The sequence below is a fragment of the Oryctolagus cuniculus genome, chromosome 12, assembly GCF_964237555.1.
Source record: "Oryctolagus cuniculus chromosome 12, mOryCun1.1, whole genome shotgun sequence".
NCBI classification, from domain to species: domain Eukaryota; kingdom Metazoa; phylum Chordata; class Mammalia; order Lagomorpha; family Leporidae; genus Oryctolagus; species Oryctolagus cuniculus.
Window position 1 is genome coordinate 114790301 of NC_091443.1, and position 14991 is coordinate 114805291.

At 43.4% G+C, this 14991-nt stretch overlaps 1 protein-coding gene across 2 annotated transcripts in view; it reads right to left on the minus strand.

The window, feature by feature from the left end:
- LOC138844775 (zinc finger protein 717-like) overlaps positions 1-12161 on the minus strand; it is a 44883-nt gene extending 32722 nt beyond the window's left edge. Inside the window, exon 1 of one of the 2 annotated variants that reach the window (XM_070054803.1) lies at positions 11723-12161. In XM_070054803.1, coding sequence (XP_069910904.1) covers positions 11723-12037 — 315 coding nt within the window. In that variant the 5' untranslated portion in view covers positions 12038-12161. Of the gene's footprint in view, positions 1-11718 lie in introns of both variants that reach the window. The other variant, XM_070054804.1, reaches the window with a different exon arrangement.
- Positions 12162-14991: the final 2830 nt, after the last annotated feature.

A 14991-nucleotide genomic window follows, 5' to 3' on the forward strand; every position in this document is an offset into this window, starting at 1 on the left:
GCTGGGAAAACTGGATTTCCACGTGCAGAATCATGAAGCAAGACCCCTACCTTTCACCTTACACAAAAATCCACTCAACATGGATTAAAGACCTAAATCTATGACCTGACACCATCAAATTATTAGAGAACATTGGAGAAACCCTGTAAGATACTGACACTGGCAAAGACTTCTTGGAAAATGCCCTGGAGACACAGGCAGTCGAAGCCAAAATTAACAATTGGGATTACATCAAATTGAGAAGTTTCTGTACTGCAAAATTAACAGTAAGGAAAGTGAAGAGGCAACCGACAGAATGGGAAAAGATATTTGTAAATTATGCAACAGATAAAGGGTTAATAACCAGAATCTACAAAGAAATCAAGAAACTCCACAACAACAAAACAAACAACACACTTAGGAGATGGGCCAAGGACCTCAATAGACATTTTTCAAAAGAGGAAATCCAAATGGCCAACAGGCACATGAAAAAATGTTCAAGATCACTAGCAATCAGGGAAATGCACATCAAAACCACAATGAGGTTTCACCTCACCCCAGTTAGAATGGCTCACATTCAGAAATCTACCAAAAATAGATGCTGGCCAGGATGTGGGGAAAAAGGGACACTAACCCACTGTTGGTGGGAATGCAAACTGGTCAAGCCACTATGGAAGTCAGTCTGGAGATTCCTCAGAAACCTGACTATAACCCTACCATTCAACCCAGCCATCCCACTCCTTGGAATTTACCCAAAGGAAATTAAATTGGCAAATAATAAAGATGTCTACACCATAATGTTTATTGCAGCTCAATTCACAATAGCTAAGACCTGGAACCAACTCAAATGCCCATCAACAGTAGACTGGATAAAGAAATTATGGGATATGTACTCTATAGAATACTATACAGCAGTCAATACCAATGAAATCTGATCATTTGCAACAAAATGGAGGAATCTGGAACACATCATGCTGAGTGAAATAAGCCAGTCCCAAAGGGACAAATACCATAGGTTCTCCCTGATCGGTGACAACTAACCAAGCACCAAAAAGGAAACCTGTTGAAGTGAAATGGACACTATGAGAAACTGGGACTTGATCAGCCTTTGCCCTGACTGTTGATGTACAATTTAATACTTTATCCCTTTTAGTATTTTTGGTTGTTCTACTTAATACTTTGGTTGAATTCTGTAATTAATACACAGTTATTCTTAAGTGTTGAAACTTAACTGAAAAGTGATCCCTGTTAAATATAAGAGTGGGAATAAGAGAGGGAAGAGATGTACAATTTGGGACATGCTCAATTGGACTTGCCCCAAATGGTAGAGTTAGAAATGTGCCAGGGAATTCTAATTCAATCCAATCAAGGTGGCCTATACCAATGCCATATCACTAGTCCAAGTGATCAATTGCTGTTCAAAATTGATCACACTGATAGGACTACGAGTCAAAGGGATAGCATAAACAAGACTAGTGTCTGAAAATACTAACCAATAGAATAAAAAAAAAGGGAAAGAATGATTCAACATGAGAAGCAGGATACACAGCTGACTCATAGAATGGCAGATGTCCTAAACAGCACTCTGGCCTCAGAATCAGCCCTTAAGGCATTTGGATCTGGCTAAAAAGCCCATGAGAGTATTTCAGGCATGGAAAGCCAAGACACTCTGGCAAAAAAAATAAATAAATAAAAAAGAGGACCTAAACAAAAGATCTCTGAGAGTGAGATCCCAATGGAAAGAACAGGTCATCAAAGAAGTAGCTACCTTTCTGTGAAGGGAGGAGAGAACTTCCACTTTGACTACTACCTTGTCTAAATATGATCAGAGTTGGCCAACTCAAAATGCTTCCATAGCCTTGACAACTCATGAATAGATCCTAGGGTGATTACTGATGCCATAAACAAGAGTGTCAATTTGTTAAGGCAATAACAGGAGTCACTGTGCACTTACTCCTCATGTAGGATCTCTGTCTTTAATGTGCTGTACATTGTGATTTAATGCTATAACTAGTACTCAAACAGTATTTTTTACTTTGTGTTTCTGTGTGGGTGCAAACTGTTGAAATCTTTACTTCAAATATACTAAATTGATCTTCTGTATATAAAGATAATTGACAATGAATCTTGATGTGAATGGAAGGGGAGAGGGAGCGGGAGAGGGGAGGGTTGCAGTTGGGAGGGAAGTTATGGGGGAGAAGCCATGCAATCCAGAAGCTGTACTTTGGAAATTTATATTCATTAAATAAATGTAAAAAGAAAATTAATGTTAACTGCATATTTAGGAGTGTACTATTGCATTTAATTACAGTGCTTCTCTATATTTTATTTTTTAAGATTTTATTTATTTATTTGAGAGGTCAAATTATAGACAGTGAGAGGAAGAGACAGAAATAAAGGTCTTCTATCTGCTGGTTCACTCCCCAAATGGCTATAACAGATGGAGCTGCACTGATCTGAAGCCAAGAGCTTCTTTTCTGTCCCCCCTTGGGTACAAGGGCCTAAGCACTTGAGCCATCTTCTACTGTTTTCCCAGGCCATAGCTGAGAGCCAGATCAGAAGAGGAGCAGCTGAGGCTAGAACTGCGGCCCATATAGGTACCAGCCCCTCTACATCTTATAAGCACATCTTATCTGTAAGAAAAAAACTGAAAAGTTAGTCAAGTATATCACAAACTATGTTAGAAATTATCTCTAATTTAAATAAAAAAGGAAAACCTTAAAATAGAAGTGGTTAATTTTGGCAATCTGCACAAATGACCTGTATCCTATTATTTTATCCTTTGGAATACTTTTCAAGATTTCTTCTGACCTTCCCATCTTCTTTTGTTCCTCATACCCTTTCAATATCACTGCCTGTCTGTCCCTGCAGCTCTCTCCCTTTGGAAACAGTCTTGCAGGCTATCAATCATTATTTCAAAATGTTTTGTAGGGAGTGCCTGAATGGCCTTCTAATATCCCATAAATATATATTTCCATAAAACAGACAATAGAGGGGCTGGTACTGTGCCCTAGCAGGAAAAGCTGCTGCCTGCATTGCTGACATCCCTTATGGGTGCTGCTTTGAGTCTCTGCTGCTCCATTTCTGATCCAGCTCTCTTCTACTGGGGAAGCAGTAGAAGATGAACCAAGTCCTTGGGCCCGTGCACACATGTGGGATAACTGGAAGAGGCTCCCAGCTCTTGGCTTCAGTTCAGGGTAGCTCCAGCCATTGCAGCCATCTGGGAAGTAAACCAGAAGATGGAAGACCTTTCTTCCTCTCTCTCTGCTTCTGCATCTCTGTAACTCAAATAAAATAAAATAAATAAAAATTTTAAAAAAGGTGGTATAGCATAGTGGGAAAGCTGTTGCCTGTGATGCTGGTATTCTATATTGTGCATGAATTCATGTCCCACCTGCTCTACTTCTTTTCTTTTTTTTTTTTTTTAAACAGGCAGAGTAGACAGAGAGAGACAGAGAGAAAGGTCTTCCTTTTCAGTTGGTTCACCCCCCAATAGTCACTGCAGCCAGTGCACCATGCTGATCTGAAGCCAGGAGCCAAGTGCTTCTCCTGGTCTCCCATGCGGGTGCAGGGCCTAAGGACTTGGGCCATCCTCCACTGTATTCCCGGGCCACAGCAGCTCTACTTCTGATCCAGCTCCTTCATCTGCCTAGGAAAGCTGCAAAGAATGGTGCTTGTGCTCCTACTCCCACATGGGAAATGTGGAAGAAGATACTGGCTCCTGGGTGGGAGGGATGTTATGGGGGGGAAGCCATTGTAATCCATAAGCTGTACTTTGGAAATTTATATTCATTAAATAAAAGTTAAAAAAAAAAAAAAAGAAGAAGATACTGGCTCCTGACTTTAATCCAGTTCCAACCCCAGCTGCTGTGGCCATTAGGGGTGTGAAACAGTGGATAAATGATTTATATCTCTCTCTCTCTCTCTTTGTAACTCTGCCTTTCAAATAAATATTGGCTGGCGCCGTGGCTCAACAGGCTAATCCTCTGCCTGCGGTGCTGGCACCCCAGGTTCTAGCCCTGGTCGGGGCACCAGATTCTGTCCTGGTTGCTCCTCTTCCAGTCCAGCTCTCTGCTGTGGCCCAGGAGTGCAGTGGAGGATGGCCCAAGTGCTTGGGCCCTGCACTCGTATGGGAGACCAGGAGAAGCACCTGGCTCCTGGCTTTGGATTAGCACGGTGCTCTGGCTACAGGAGCCATTGTGGTGTGAACCAATGGAAAAAGGAAGACCTTTTTCTCTGTCTCTCTTTCTCACTGTCCACTCTGCCTGTCAAAAAATAAATAAATATTTTTATTTTTTTTTTAAATTTAACAAATGGCCCTAAATATTCTGACTCATCTTGACATGTAACAGGAGACATGAAAGTTGCTGCTGACTTTATGTAGTGCCTCCTCAATCTTTTCTATAAGCAAAATACATTTATTTCTTTTGCTGTCCAAGCACTCAAATCTAAAAGAAATAATACTACCCAGTGCAACTCTGTTCAAGGCTGCTCCTGCACTGAAGAAAAGTAAAGGAGCAAGGGGCCCAAACCCTGTGTGGCCAGCTGGCAGTCCCCTCCTCACTCTGCATCTGAGTTTCTGATTAGAGAGGGAGACAAAGGCAACTCCAGATACTGCAGCAGTACACAAACAGCCTCACAGACACACCTTATGTGTGTGCAACAGAAGGAGAGCACAGAGCACTATGCAAGGGAGGAATACATTGAACAAAAAGGAAAGGATGTGAATGGACATAGCTAAGAATTTCCCCACTCTGCTGATCATGATCTCAAGGATGTCCAGGCCAGAATTCCATTTCACTTTGGAAAACCCACTCCATAAAGTTTTCTCCACCTAGGTGTATTCTTATGTGAGGAATCTGTCTTCCTGTGAGAGAGGGCACCACCACAGACTGAAAACCAGTCAAAAAGCAGAGTGATGGCTTTAATTCTCAGAGGTGAATGGACAACCACATCTATGAATTCTGCCTTGAAAAATAAGCTTCCTTCTGCTCTAGGAATCTGGTATAGTTTAGGGCTAAAATGAGAAACACAGAGACCAGTTGGGTCAGTTACTTGAGAAGAAAGGAAGCTTGATGGCAGCACTGTAGGTGGCAGCCTCACCTGCCATGCCACAATGCCAGTCCTCAAAATAAGCCTATTTTAAAAAGCATTTTAAATGAGGGATGGGAGAGAGGGACACTGGATTTCATTTTCCACTTCTATTTGAAGAAATGGAATAGTAGAATCCATGCCAGCCTAACACATGGCAGCTTTAGCCACTGATGACATCACAGCTTGCTACCCAAAAGTGGCAGCCAAAATAAACTCAACAAATGAGAACCAAAATAAAACAGAAGAGTTTAACCTAATACCAACAGTTGTTCAGCAGATATCACCAAGATCTTGACACACAGTCATCAGAAGGATAAAGGGTGGGGCTGGCTTTGTGGCACAGTGGATTAAGCCACCACAAAATAAAATGCTGGGATCCAATATGTGTGTCCACCCTTTAAAAAAGATTGATTTATTTGAAAGTCAGAGTTTTGGGGACCAGTGCTGTGGCACAGCTGATTGAGGCCCTGGGCTGCATTCCATATGGTCCCTGGTTCAGGTCTTGGCTGCTCCACTTCCAATCCAGCTGCCTGCTAATGTGCTTGGGAAAGTGGCACAGTATGGCCCAAGTCCTTGGCCATATATCCACATGGAGATCTGGAAGGAGCTACTGGCTCCTGGCTTCAGATCAGCTCAGATCTGGCCACTGCGGCCATTTGGGGAGTGATCCAGCAGACTGAAGACCTCTCTATCGGTCTCTATCTCTATCAGTAACTCTGTCAAATAAATAAAATAAATCTTAAAAAAATGTCAGAGTTATAGAGAGGAGGGAGAGTCAGATGGGATGGCATTGTGGATTAGCAGGTAAAGCTGCTGCCTACAGTGCTGGCATCTGGTATAGGCACCAGTTCATGTCCTGGTTGCTCCACTTCTGATCCAGCTCTCTTCCAATGGCCCTGGAAAAGTAGAAGATGGCCCAATACCTGGGTCCTTGCCACCCAAGTGGGAGACCTGAATGAAGCTCTTGGTGCCTGGCTTGGGCCTGGCCCAGTTCTGGTCATTGTAGCCATCTAGGGAGTAGACGAGCAGATGGAAAATCTCTTTCTCATTCTCTTCCTTTCTCTATCTCTGCCTTGCAAATAAATAAATGCTAAAAAAGAGAGAGATCTGCCATCTGACATGGCTGCAATGGCCAGGGCTGAACCACACAGAAACCAGGAGCCAGGCACTTCATCTGGGTCTCACACATGGGTTACAATGGCCCAAACGCTTGAGTCATCCTCTGCTGCTTTTCTCAGGCCATCAGCAGGGAGCTAGTTTAGAAGTGGAGCAACTGAGACATGAACTACTGCTCATCTGGGAAGCTGGCATTGCAGGTGGTGGCTTTCCCCATTGTGCCACAATGCCAGCCCCATGAGTGCCAGTTTGAATCACAGCTGTTCCACTTCTGATCCAGCTCCCTGCTAACACAACTGGGGAAGCAGAAAAAGATGGCACAAGTACTTGGGTCCTTGCACCAACATGGGACACTGGGTTGGACCTCCAGCCTGGGCCAGCATTATTCATTGCAGTCTCTTGAGTGAACCAGCAGATGCAAGATCCCCATCTTTCTGTCTCTGCCTCTTTCTCTGTAACTCTGCCTTTAAAATGAAAATCTTAAATCTTAATAAAATAAAGAGAAAGGGTGAGAGAGTGTCCACAGTAAAGTAACAGAGCAAAGCTACAGTTGTGCTGTCCCTCAGCAGCCTTCTGCCTTAAGTGGGAAATCTCTGGCTTACAGACACTGACATAAAAGACACATTCAAAACACATTTCAAAACAAGAGATGAGAGGTTTACAAGGCATATTGACTTTATGATGACTTTCATTCATTAGGTACACTGGGTTTAGGTATATGCCTTTTGTGCAGCCAAGTTAACCCAGGGTCTAACTCAAAGAGATGTACTGAGGGAGATGTGCTGCCAGGGGAGAGAGCTACAATGTCCCATTGCTCTTGTAGCATCATAAAGGGAAGGAAAAGGTCTACTCATGTCCATGGTTACAAAGAGGACAGAAGCACAAACATTTCAGAAGGCAGGAGCAAATTTCAAATACAGTTATTTTAAGAAAATAAAAGGAAGTAATTTCAGAATATAACGTGGGGTAGAAACACACCATCAGTTCATCAATTCTCACAGGGATCCAGGAAAACTGCCCTGCCTACCCATAAACCAAACGTTTCAAAACATATTTTTTGATTAAATTCAGAAGATTACAGGAATCAGCACTCTGGGTGTTCAAATGCCAAATTAAGTTTTAGTTTCCACTACAGGCATATGTAGCCCAATCACTCAGAACATGAGAAAAACTTTTCCATAAGAAGGAACATGAAATATTCAGTCACACAGAATAACTGTGCTTAGTGCTCAAAGTGAACCAACCCCAGGATAAGCACCCAGAAAACCTGTTAGGTCTTAGGGCCAGCTCCATGGTGAAGCATGTAAAAATTTATTTATTTATTTAAAAGGCAGAGTTACAGAGAGTCAGGGCACAGAGAAAAGTCTTCCATGCACTGATTCACTCTGAAAATGGCTGCAATGGCCAGAGCTGGATTTACTCGAAGCCAGGAGCCAGAAGCTTCTGTCAGGTCTCCCATGCGGGTGCAGAACCCAAGAACTTGGGCCATCTTTCACTGCTTTCCCAGGCCATGGCAGAAAGCTGGATCTCAAACAAGCACCCATATGAGATGGCAGCACTGTAGGTGGCAGCCTCACCTGCCATGCCACAATGCCAGCCCTCAAAATAAACCTATTTTAAAAAGCATTTTAACTGAGGGATGGGAGAGAGTTTGTTTATCCAAAGCAAGGATAACATAACATAACTACTACACAGAAGAAGCTCCTGGCTCCTGGCTTTGGATCGGCACAGCTCCGACCACTGAAGCCAACTGGGGAGTGAACCAGCAGATGAAGACTTCTCTCTCTCTGCCTCTCCTCTCTGTAACTCTGACTTTCAAGTAAAATAAATAAATCTTTTTAAAAAAATAACTACTAGTACTCATTAACTTCAAAAATATAGAAATTTAAGGAAACTCAAAATATAACCAAAATCATCATCTACTACACATTATAATCTTTATTTTGAGAGTCCTATTAGAAAAAAATTAACCCCTCCCCCATTGAAAAAATGCACATGGGACTGGTATAGTAAGTTAAGCAGACCCTGGCAGTGCCAGCACCCCACATGGGCACTGGTTCAAGACGTGGCTGCTCCATTTCCAATATAGCTCCCTACTAATTCACCTGGGAAAGCAGAGGATGATGGCCCAAGTGTTTGGGCCCCTGAAATCAAGTGTGAGAACCAGAAGAAGCTCCAAGCTCCTGGGTTCACCTGGCTCAGCCCAAGTCATTGTGGCCATTTGAGGAGTGAACCAACAGATGGAAGACCTCTCTCTCAATCTCTCTGTAAATCTGCCTTTCAAGTAAATAAAATTAATCTAAAAGAAAATACACTGTATACAATGTAGTATTTTGGTTATTTCCTCATACAAAGAAAGCTCAGATAAACTGTAGATGAATCCTCCTGGCTTGATGGAATTCAGAAGGATGATTGCCTTCTGCCACCTTGTGGTAGACATCAATGAAAGTTATTAATGGGGAGATGAATGGGCTGGAGCCATGGCTCACTAGGCTAATCCTCTGCCTGTGGTGCCGGTACTCCAGGTTCTAGTCCCATTTGGGGCGCCACTCCTGTCCCAGTTGCTCCTCTTCCAGTCCAGCTTTCTGCTGTGGCCCAGGAAGGCAGTGGAGGATGCCCAAGTGCTTGGGCCCTGCACCCGTATGGGAGACCAGGAGAAGCACCTGGCTCCCGGCTTTGGATCAGTGCAGCGTGCCAGCCGTAGAAGCCATTTGGGGGGTGAACCAATGGAAGGAAGACCTTTCTGTCTGTCTCTCTCTCTCACTGTCTAACTCTGCCTGTCAGAAAAAAAAATGGGAAAATGAATGGACACCATCAGACTGCTTCCTCATATGCCACCTTTCCTTAAAGACATCACTGCTACATTACCAGATTATGTCTCTTGTGTGAAACATATCTCTCCTAAAAATTTTAAAGAACTTGCCAGAAACTTATAACAGAGCAGGGAATGATGTGCCAAGGACAGTGAGTTAGCCTGAATAGTCCAGGAATCCTGTTCTTGGCTGTTTTCAAGTTCATTTTTTTTTTTTTTTTGACAGGCAGAGTGGACAGTGAGAGAGAGAGACAGAGAGAAAGGTCTTCCTTTGCCGTTGGTTCACCCTCCAATGGCTGCTGTGGCTGGCGCACTGTGGCCAGTGCACCACACTGATCCGATGGCAGGAGCCAGGAGCCAGGTGCTTTTCCTGGTCTCCCATGGGGTGCAGGGCCCAAGCACCTGGGTCATCCTCCACTGCACTCCCTGGCCACAGCAGAGGGCTGGCCTGGAAGAGGGGCAACCGGGACAGAATCCGGCACCCCGACCGAGCTAGAACCCGGTGTGCCGGCGCCGCTAGGCGGAGGATTAGCCTAGTGAGCTGCGGCGCCAGCCCTTTCAAGTTCATATTAATGTACACACAACATAGTTGCTGAGAAAGTGTCTTACAGTTGTTTCCTGGGTGTGAAGCAGCTCTTTTCAGCAGAAACACGTAACTGCCTGTCCACTCGCAAGCACTGTGTTAGGGAGTACATGGGAGAAAAGTTCAAAAACACACTGGGTTTCAGAGGAAGATGTTGTTACCCTAACAACCTCTATCCAGGATTCACTTTCTATTTTTACTTCCTAGGTAACCTTACTATGCTAAATGAGTTTCACAGATTAATAATCTGGTGACAACAGGACTCTAACAGAATCTATGAACCACTCAGTTAATCAAGTGATAGCTTCATTATACTGAAAGTTAGTCTATAGCAATAGTTTTTAGGGCCACATGTCTCTTTTTTTTTTAAAGATGTTTTATTTATTTATTTGAGAGGTAGAAATACAGATATTGAGACAGACAGAAAGGTCTTCCTTCTGCTGGTTCACTCCCCAGTTGGCCAAAATGGCCAGAAGAACTGCATTAATCTAAAGCCAGGAGCCAGGAGCTTCTTCTGGGTCTCCCACATGGAGACCTCCCACATGCCTTCCCAGGCCATAGCAGAGAGATGGATCAGAGGAGGAGCAGCTGGGACTCAAACGGGTGCCCATATGGGATGCTGGCACCACAGGCAGAGGATTAACATACTGAGTCACAGTGCCAGCCCAAAGCCACATCTTTTACTATACTGTGTATAGTAAAAGTATAGTATACTATCTCTGTGGGGGGAGGGGAGCATATTTTCTCTTTTCTTCCTTACCCCTCCTCACATTAACACCTTGTATAAAGGCTTCCATAGACCACAGTCATTATGAAAATCTGTCATTAATATCCTCCCATGTTGAAAATGGCATGGGGTTAAACACAGAACTCAGAATAAGAAAAGTAATTTGAAGCTGGTGTTGTGGCTGAGCAGGTAAAACCATAAGGGTGCTGGTTCGAGACCTGGCTGCTCCACTTTCTGATCCAGCTCTCTGCTATGGCCTGGGGAAACAGTGGAAGATGGCCCAAATGCTTGGTCCCCTGCATCTGTGTGGGAGACTTGGAAGAATTTCCTGGCTCCTGACTTCCATGCACTTCTGGCCATTGTGACCATCTAGGGAGTGAACCAGCAGATGGGAGACCTCTCTATCTCTCTGTGCCTTTGCCTCTCTGTAACTCTGCCTTTCAAATAAATAAATAAATAAATTAAAAAGTAACTGACCCTCTTAATTAAAACCATATGGACTGTAAGATAATCAGCTTGGTGGAGCATTGAGTCACTTTAAAGAACTAGAAGAGAAAAATTGCTACTTTTCTGTATTTATGTCTTCATAGCTCTCCATTTTATGAAAATCCATATTAAAGTAGCTCATTATTAACTCACACGGTAGACTTGCATTAATTTCAGTTCACTTCTCACTTTGCAAAGGGATTAGCAGCAGGTAATAATAGTTGACATCCCTAATAACATAAGAAAAAAGGGTTGAAGACAGAAATCGAAAAGCAGGAAAATAAATCAGCTACATTTCCATGGCCTCAAGCTCCAGATTGAAAAAGAGTCTGTTAATTAAACACGGAGGAGAGATCAATCTACTAAGCTACTGCGCAAGCTTCACATTGCCGCTGGGAAATACAGCCAAACACATAGCGCCCTGGCTGTCAGATGTGTCCACAGGGTCCAGCCTGGGGGCCAGGAGCCAGATCCTACTCTGATCTTCCATCTCCACCTCTCTGCTGCCTCAGGCTCCCAGCTGAGGGCCACTGGGCCCCACCCAGCTGGAACAACCATGGGGTATTGCTGGAAGCCCAGCCAGAAGGCATTCTCTGACCCACCCTAAATGAGAACTGGGCTAATTTAAATCTAGGGAATGGGACTCCTTCCTTTGCCATGCTCTCAACTGCCCTGCTTGTGCCGTTCCTCGTCCAGTGTACTGTAAGGAGAATTTGAGTGAGGCAGCCCGTGGGACTGGCCGTGCATCGGGAGACTGGGAAGCAGCGGTGGGAGACACAACACCTGGGTTCCAGCCTTGACTCTGCCAGAGACGCTCCCAGGATCACTGAGAACCAAGTGATCAATGTCTGGGAGCCGCTACCCGCCATCGCACCCACCCTCTCCCACACACGCATAGATGCCCCTTCCTGTTCTCCATACTTGCCGTGGAAACTCTCGGGAGCACGTCCCCTTTCTTCAGGACACCTGGAGAGCAAAGCGGAAAGTGTGGGACAGGAGAAGTCGCTGGAACTTGGGGCCCACGGTGGGATGCAGAGGCACAGAAGCAGCGGGCGGCAGGTCTGGGGTGTGTGCTCCCGAACCGCCTGCAATTGCACTTGCAGAGCAAGACTCCCCAGGGAATGTGGGAGAAGGAGCGGTGCGGCCTCTCAGGGCACACTCTGATCAGTAAATGAACTTCCTCTGTTCTCAACCCCCGGGCCACAGGGAAAGGCACGCGCATGCGTACGTTCTCCCACATGCACACGCACAGGCGCTCAGAGCACGGAAAACGTTAGAGCACCAGGTGACTCTGGGAAATGGAGTCCAGGCCAGGGCATTCCTAGATAGACTTACTGGCCCTCTCCTAGGACTTCAGTACGGGGTGGGTGGAGACAGGCTGGGAACCAGAGGGCGTTTGCTTTTGTTTCCATCCCTCCTTCCCTTCCTTCCCACCCCAGATCTCGAGGGTCAGCTGCTGTTCTTCCTTTCTTGTACAAAATTTCAAGAAGTGACAGCCACTGCTGCTGAGTCCCAAATCCCAGTTCCCTCACACACGCTGTTTCCCTCAGGAAAATCCCCTGCTGCTTTATTCCTGGACAGCTTCTCTCAAGTAACCCATGACAAGGATTTCAATGTAACTCTCAGCACAGGTGTACACGGCACAGTTTAACATCTAGATTTGAGAATACAATTTTTACTTGTGTCTTTTATTTGTGGTTCTTTTCAAAGTATTTTACACCACCCTCTAATTCACCAAGCACAAAAAAAAAAAAAAGAAAGAAAAAAAAAAAGAAAAAAAGAGAACTGGATACAGGACTAACATTGCCAAGTATCTTCTAGGGGCCAGATTAACAGAGTAAATGCCTTACTTTGTATCAATTATACCTCAGGTTAATTCTGGAGACCGTATTCTCAATTTACAAAGAGAAAGCTGAGGTGGAAAGAGATAAGAATTAAATTTGCCCATGGAAGTATGGTAAAAAAGTCTAGGTTAAAGGCCAAAGTGAAATTTTGGTTTAAGAAATCTTTCAGGACCAGCACTGTGGCATAGTGGGCTAAGCCTCTACCTTCAGCACCGACATTCTTCATAGGGGCTGGTTCAAGTCCCTGCTGCTCCACTTCCAATCCAGCTTTCTGCTCTAGCCTGGGAAAGCAGTAGAAGATGGCCTGAATGCCTGGGACCCTGCATCCACATCAGAGACCCAGAATTTCCTGGCTCCTGGCTTTGGATCAGCTTAACTATGGCTATTGCAGCCATTTGGGGAGTGAACAAGTGGATGGAAGACTTCTCTCTCTCTGCCTCTGCCTCTCTGTAACTCAGCCTTTCAAATAAAAAAAATCTTCTTTAAAAAAAGAAATATTTCTTTTATCTTGGGGCTCAGTTTCTAAAACCCAAGATTTCTCATCTCTAAAATAAAAAGTGAGGGAGAGGAGGAGTATCTACAATCCTAATCTTCACTGTAGAGAAACACATAGGATTATAACTTATCTAAAAAAGAAAGGAGGTTCAAAGTTGCTAATTGCTGTATGGTTATTTTTCTCAAGTTTAATATCAAGATAGTGTAAATATTATGCATTCTTAGGTATATGTGTGGTGTTTGATTTTTAAGATTTTAAGTAGAAATGTAAATGGAAGCAGGATGACATGGAGTTCTATTTGTGATTACTTCTGTCAATTATAATTCATGGGATTAGAATTGCTGGATTAGGAATGCTTAAATGGATCCATTCATTTCACACTAATGTTTATTATGTCAGGCAATATTCTTTGTGTAGACTGCTTTTTCTTGCCAGATTGAAAATTCAGGAGGGCAAGAAACATGTTTGCTTTGACATTAAAACTCAGCATCTTGATAGTCATTCTGTTAGCTGAATGAATAAATGAGGCTATAAAAATTAAACAAATACAATTTTTGATCCCCAATAACTACCTAGTTGAAGAGACAGTGAAATAGATATCTATTTGATAACAGACACAATTAGATGAATGTATAATTTGTTGCTCAGAGACAACTTTGATAATAAAAGAGACATATTAATAATGACACAGGGCTGAAATGTATAAACAGAAACCATCCAGGGCCAAGCAGGTTAAATGTTCACCCTAGCTTTGTAAGGCATTCCATTCACTATTTAGTAAGCATTTACTGAGCATTCTTTTGTGTGGTGTGTTGAAAGAACTACCAGCAACATGATTTTCCTAGATATTGGAGCAAGAGAACCTGAGCAATCAGAAAAAGTTGGGATGAACTAAGAGGTTTTTGACACAAAGGTAAGAAAAACAAAAAGCAGAGAGGTCAATTAAAAAGTATATCAATGGTAATTTAGTAGGACCTGAACCAAGGTATGGTGGTAGTGGGAATGAAGAAGAGGCAACAGATTACAGGGAGATCCAAACGGCAGAAACAACAGGATTTCAGTGGTAGATGAAGGCAGGAGGGAACTCATGTGTAAATCTTCATTTGGATTTTATTATTTAATGGACAAGGAGTTCTCAGTACATTCATGTTCATCAGTAATAAAAGGCTACCTGCAACTGACATAAACTTCCCCTAAATCCAAGACACAATCTCATGGGTAGCTACTATCTATAAGCCTTATGTTGATCATCAAGCCAAATATTTTTAACTGCTACAATCTACAGTGGTCCTCATTATGATGCAGTTACTTAGAGACTAGAAGACATAATCCGTGTCTATAAGAAAGGTCTAAAGAAAAAAGTAAAATTCAGGGGCTTGCGCTGTGGCGCAGCAAGTTTGGCGCAGCAAGTTAACATCCCATATGGGCCCCTATTCGAAACCCGGCTGCTCCACTTTCAATCCAGCTCTCTGCTATGGCCTGGGAAAGCAGTAGAGGATACTTGCTCCCCTGCACCCACATGGGAGACCTGGAGGAGGCTCCTGGCTGCTGGTTTCGAATCAGAACACCTCTGGCCATGGTGGCCAATTGGAGAGTGAACCATCAGATAGAAGAGCTCTCTCTCTCTCTGCCTCCCCTCTCTCTGTGTAACTCTGATTTTCAAATAAATAAATAAATAAATGAATAAATATTTTTTAAAAAGAGTAGTAATGGTCGATATTTATAAAAAAGTTAAGTTAAAAAACCCACAAAATCATATAATTCAAAGCTAAATTTGGAATACCTCGCTAATTCACAACTTATATATTTACCAACCTTAGGTAACTAAAGCACAATTAAGCAGGAAAGAAGTAA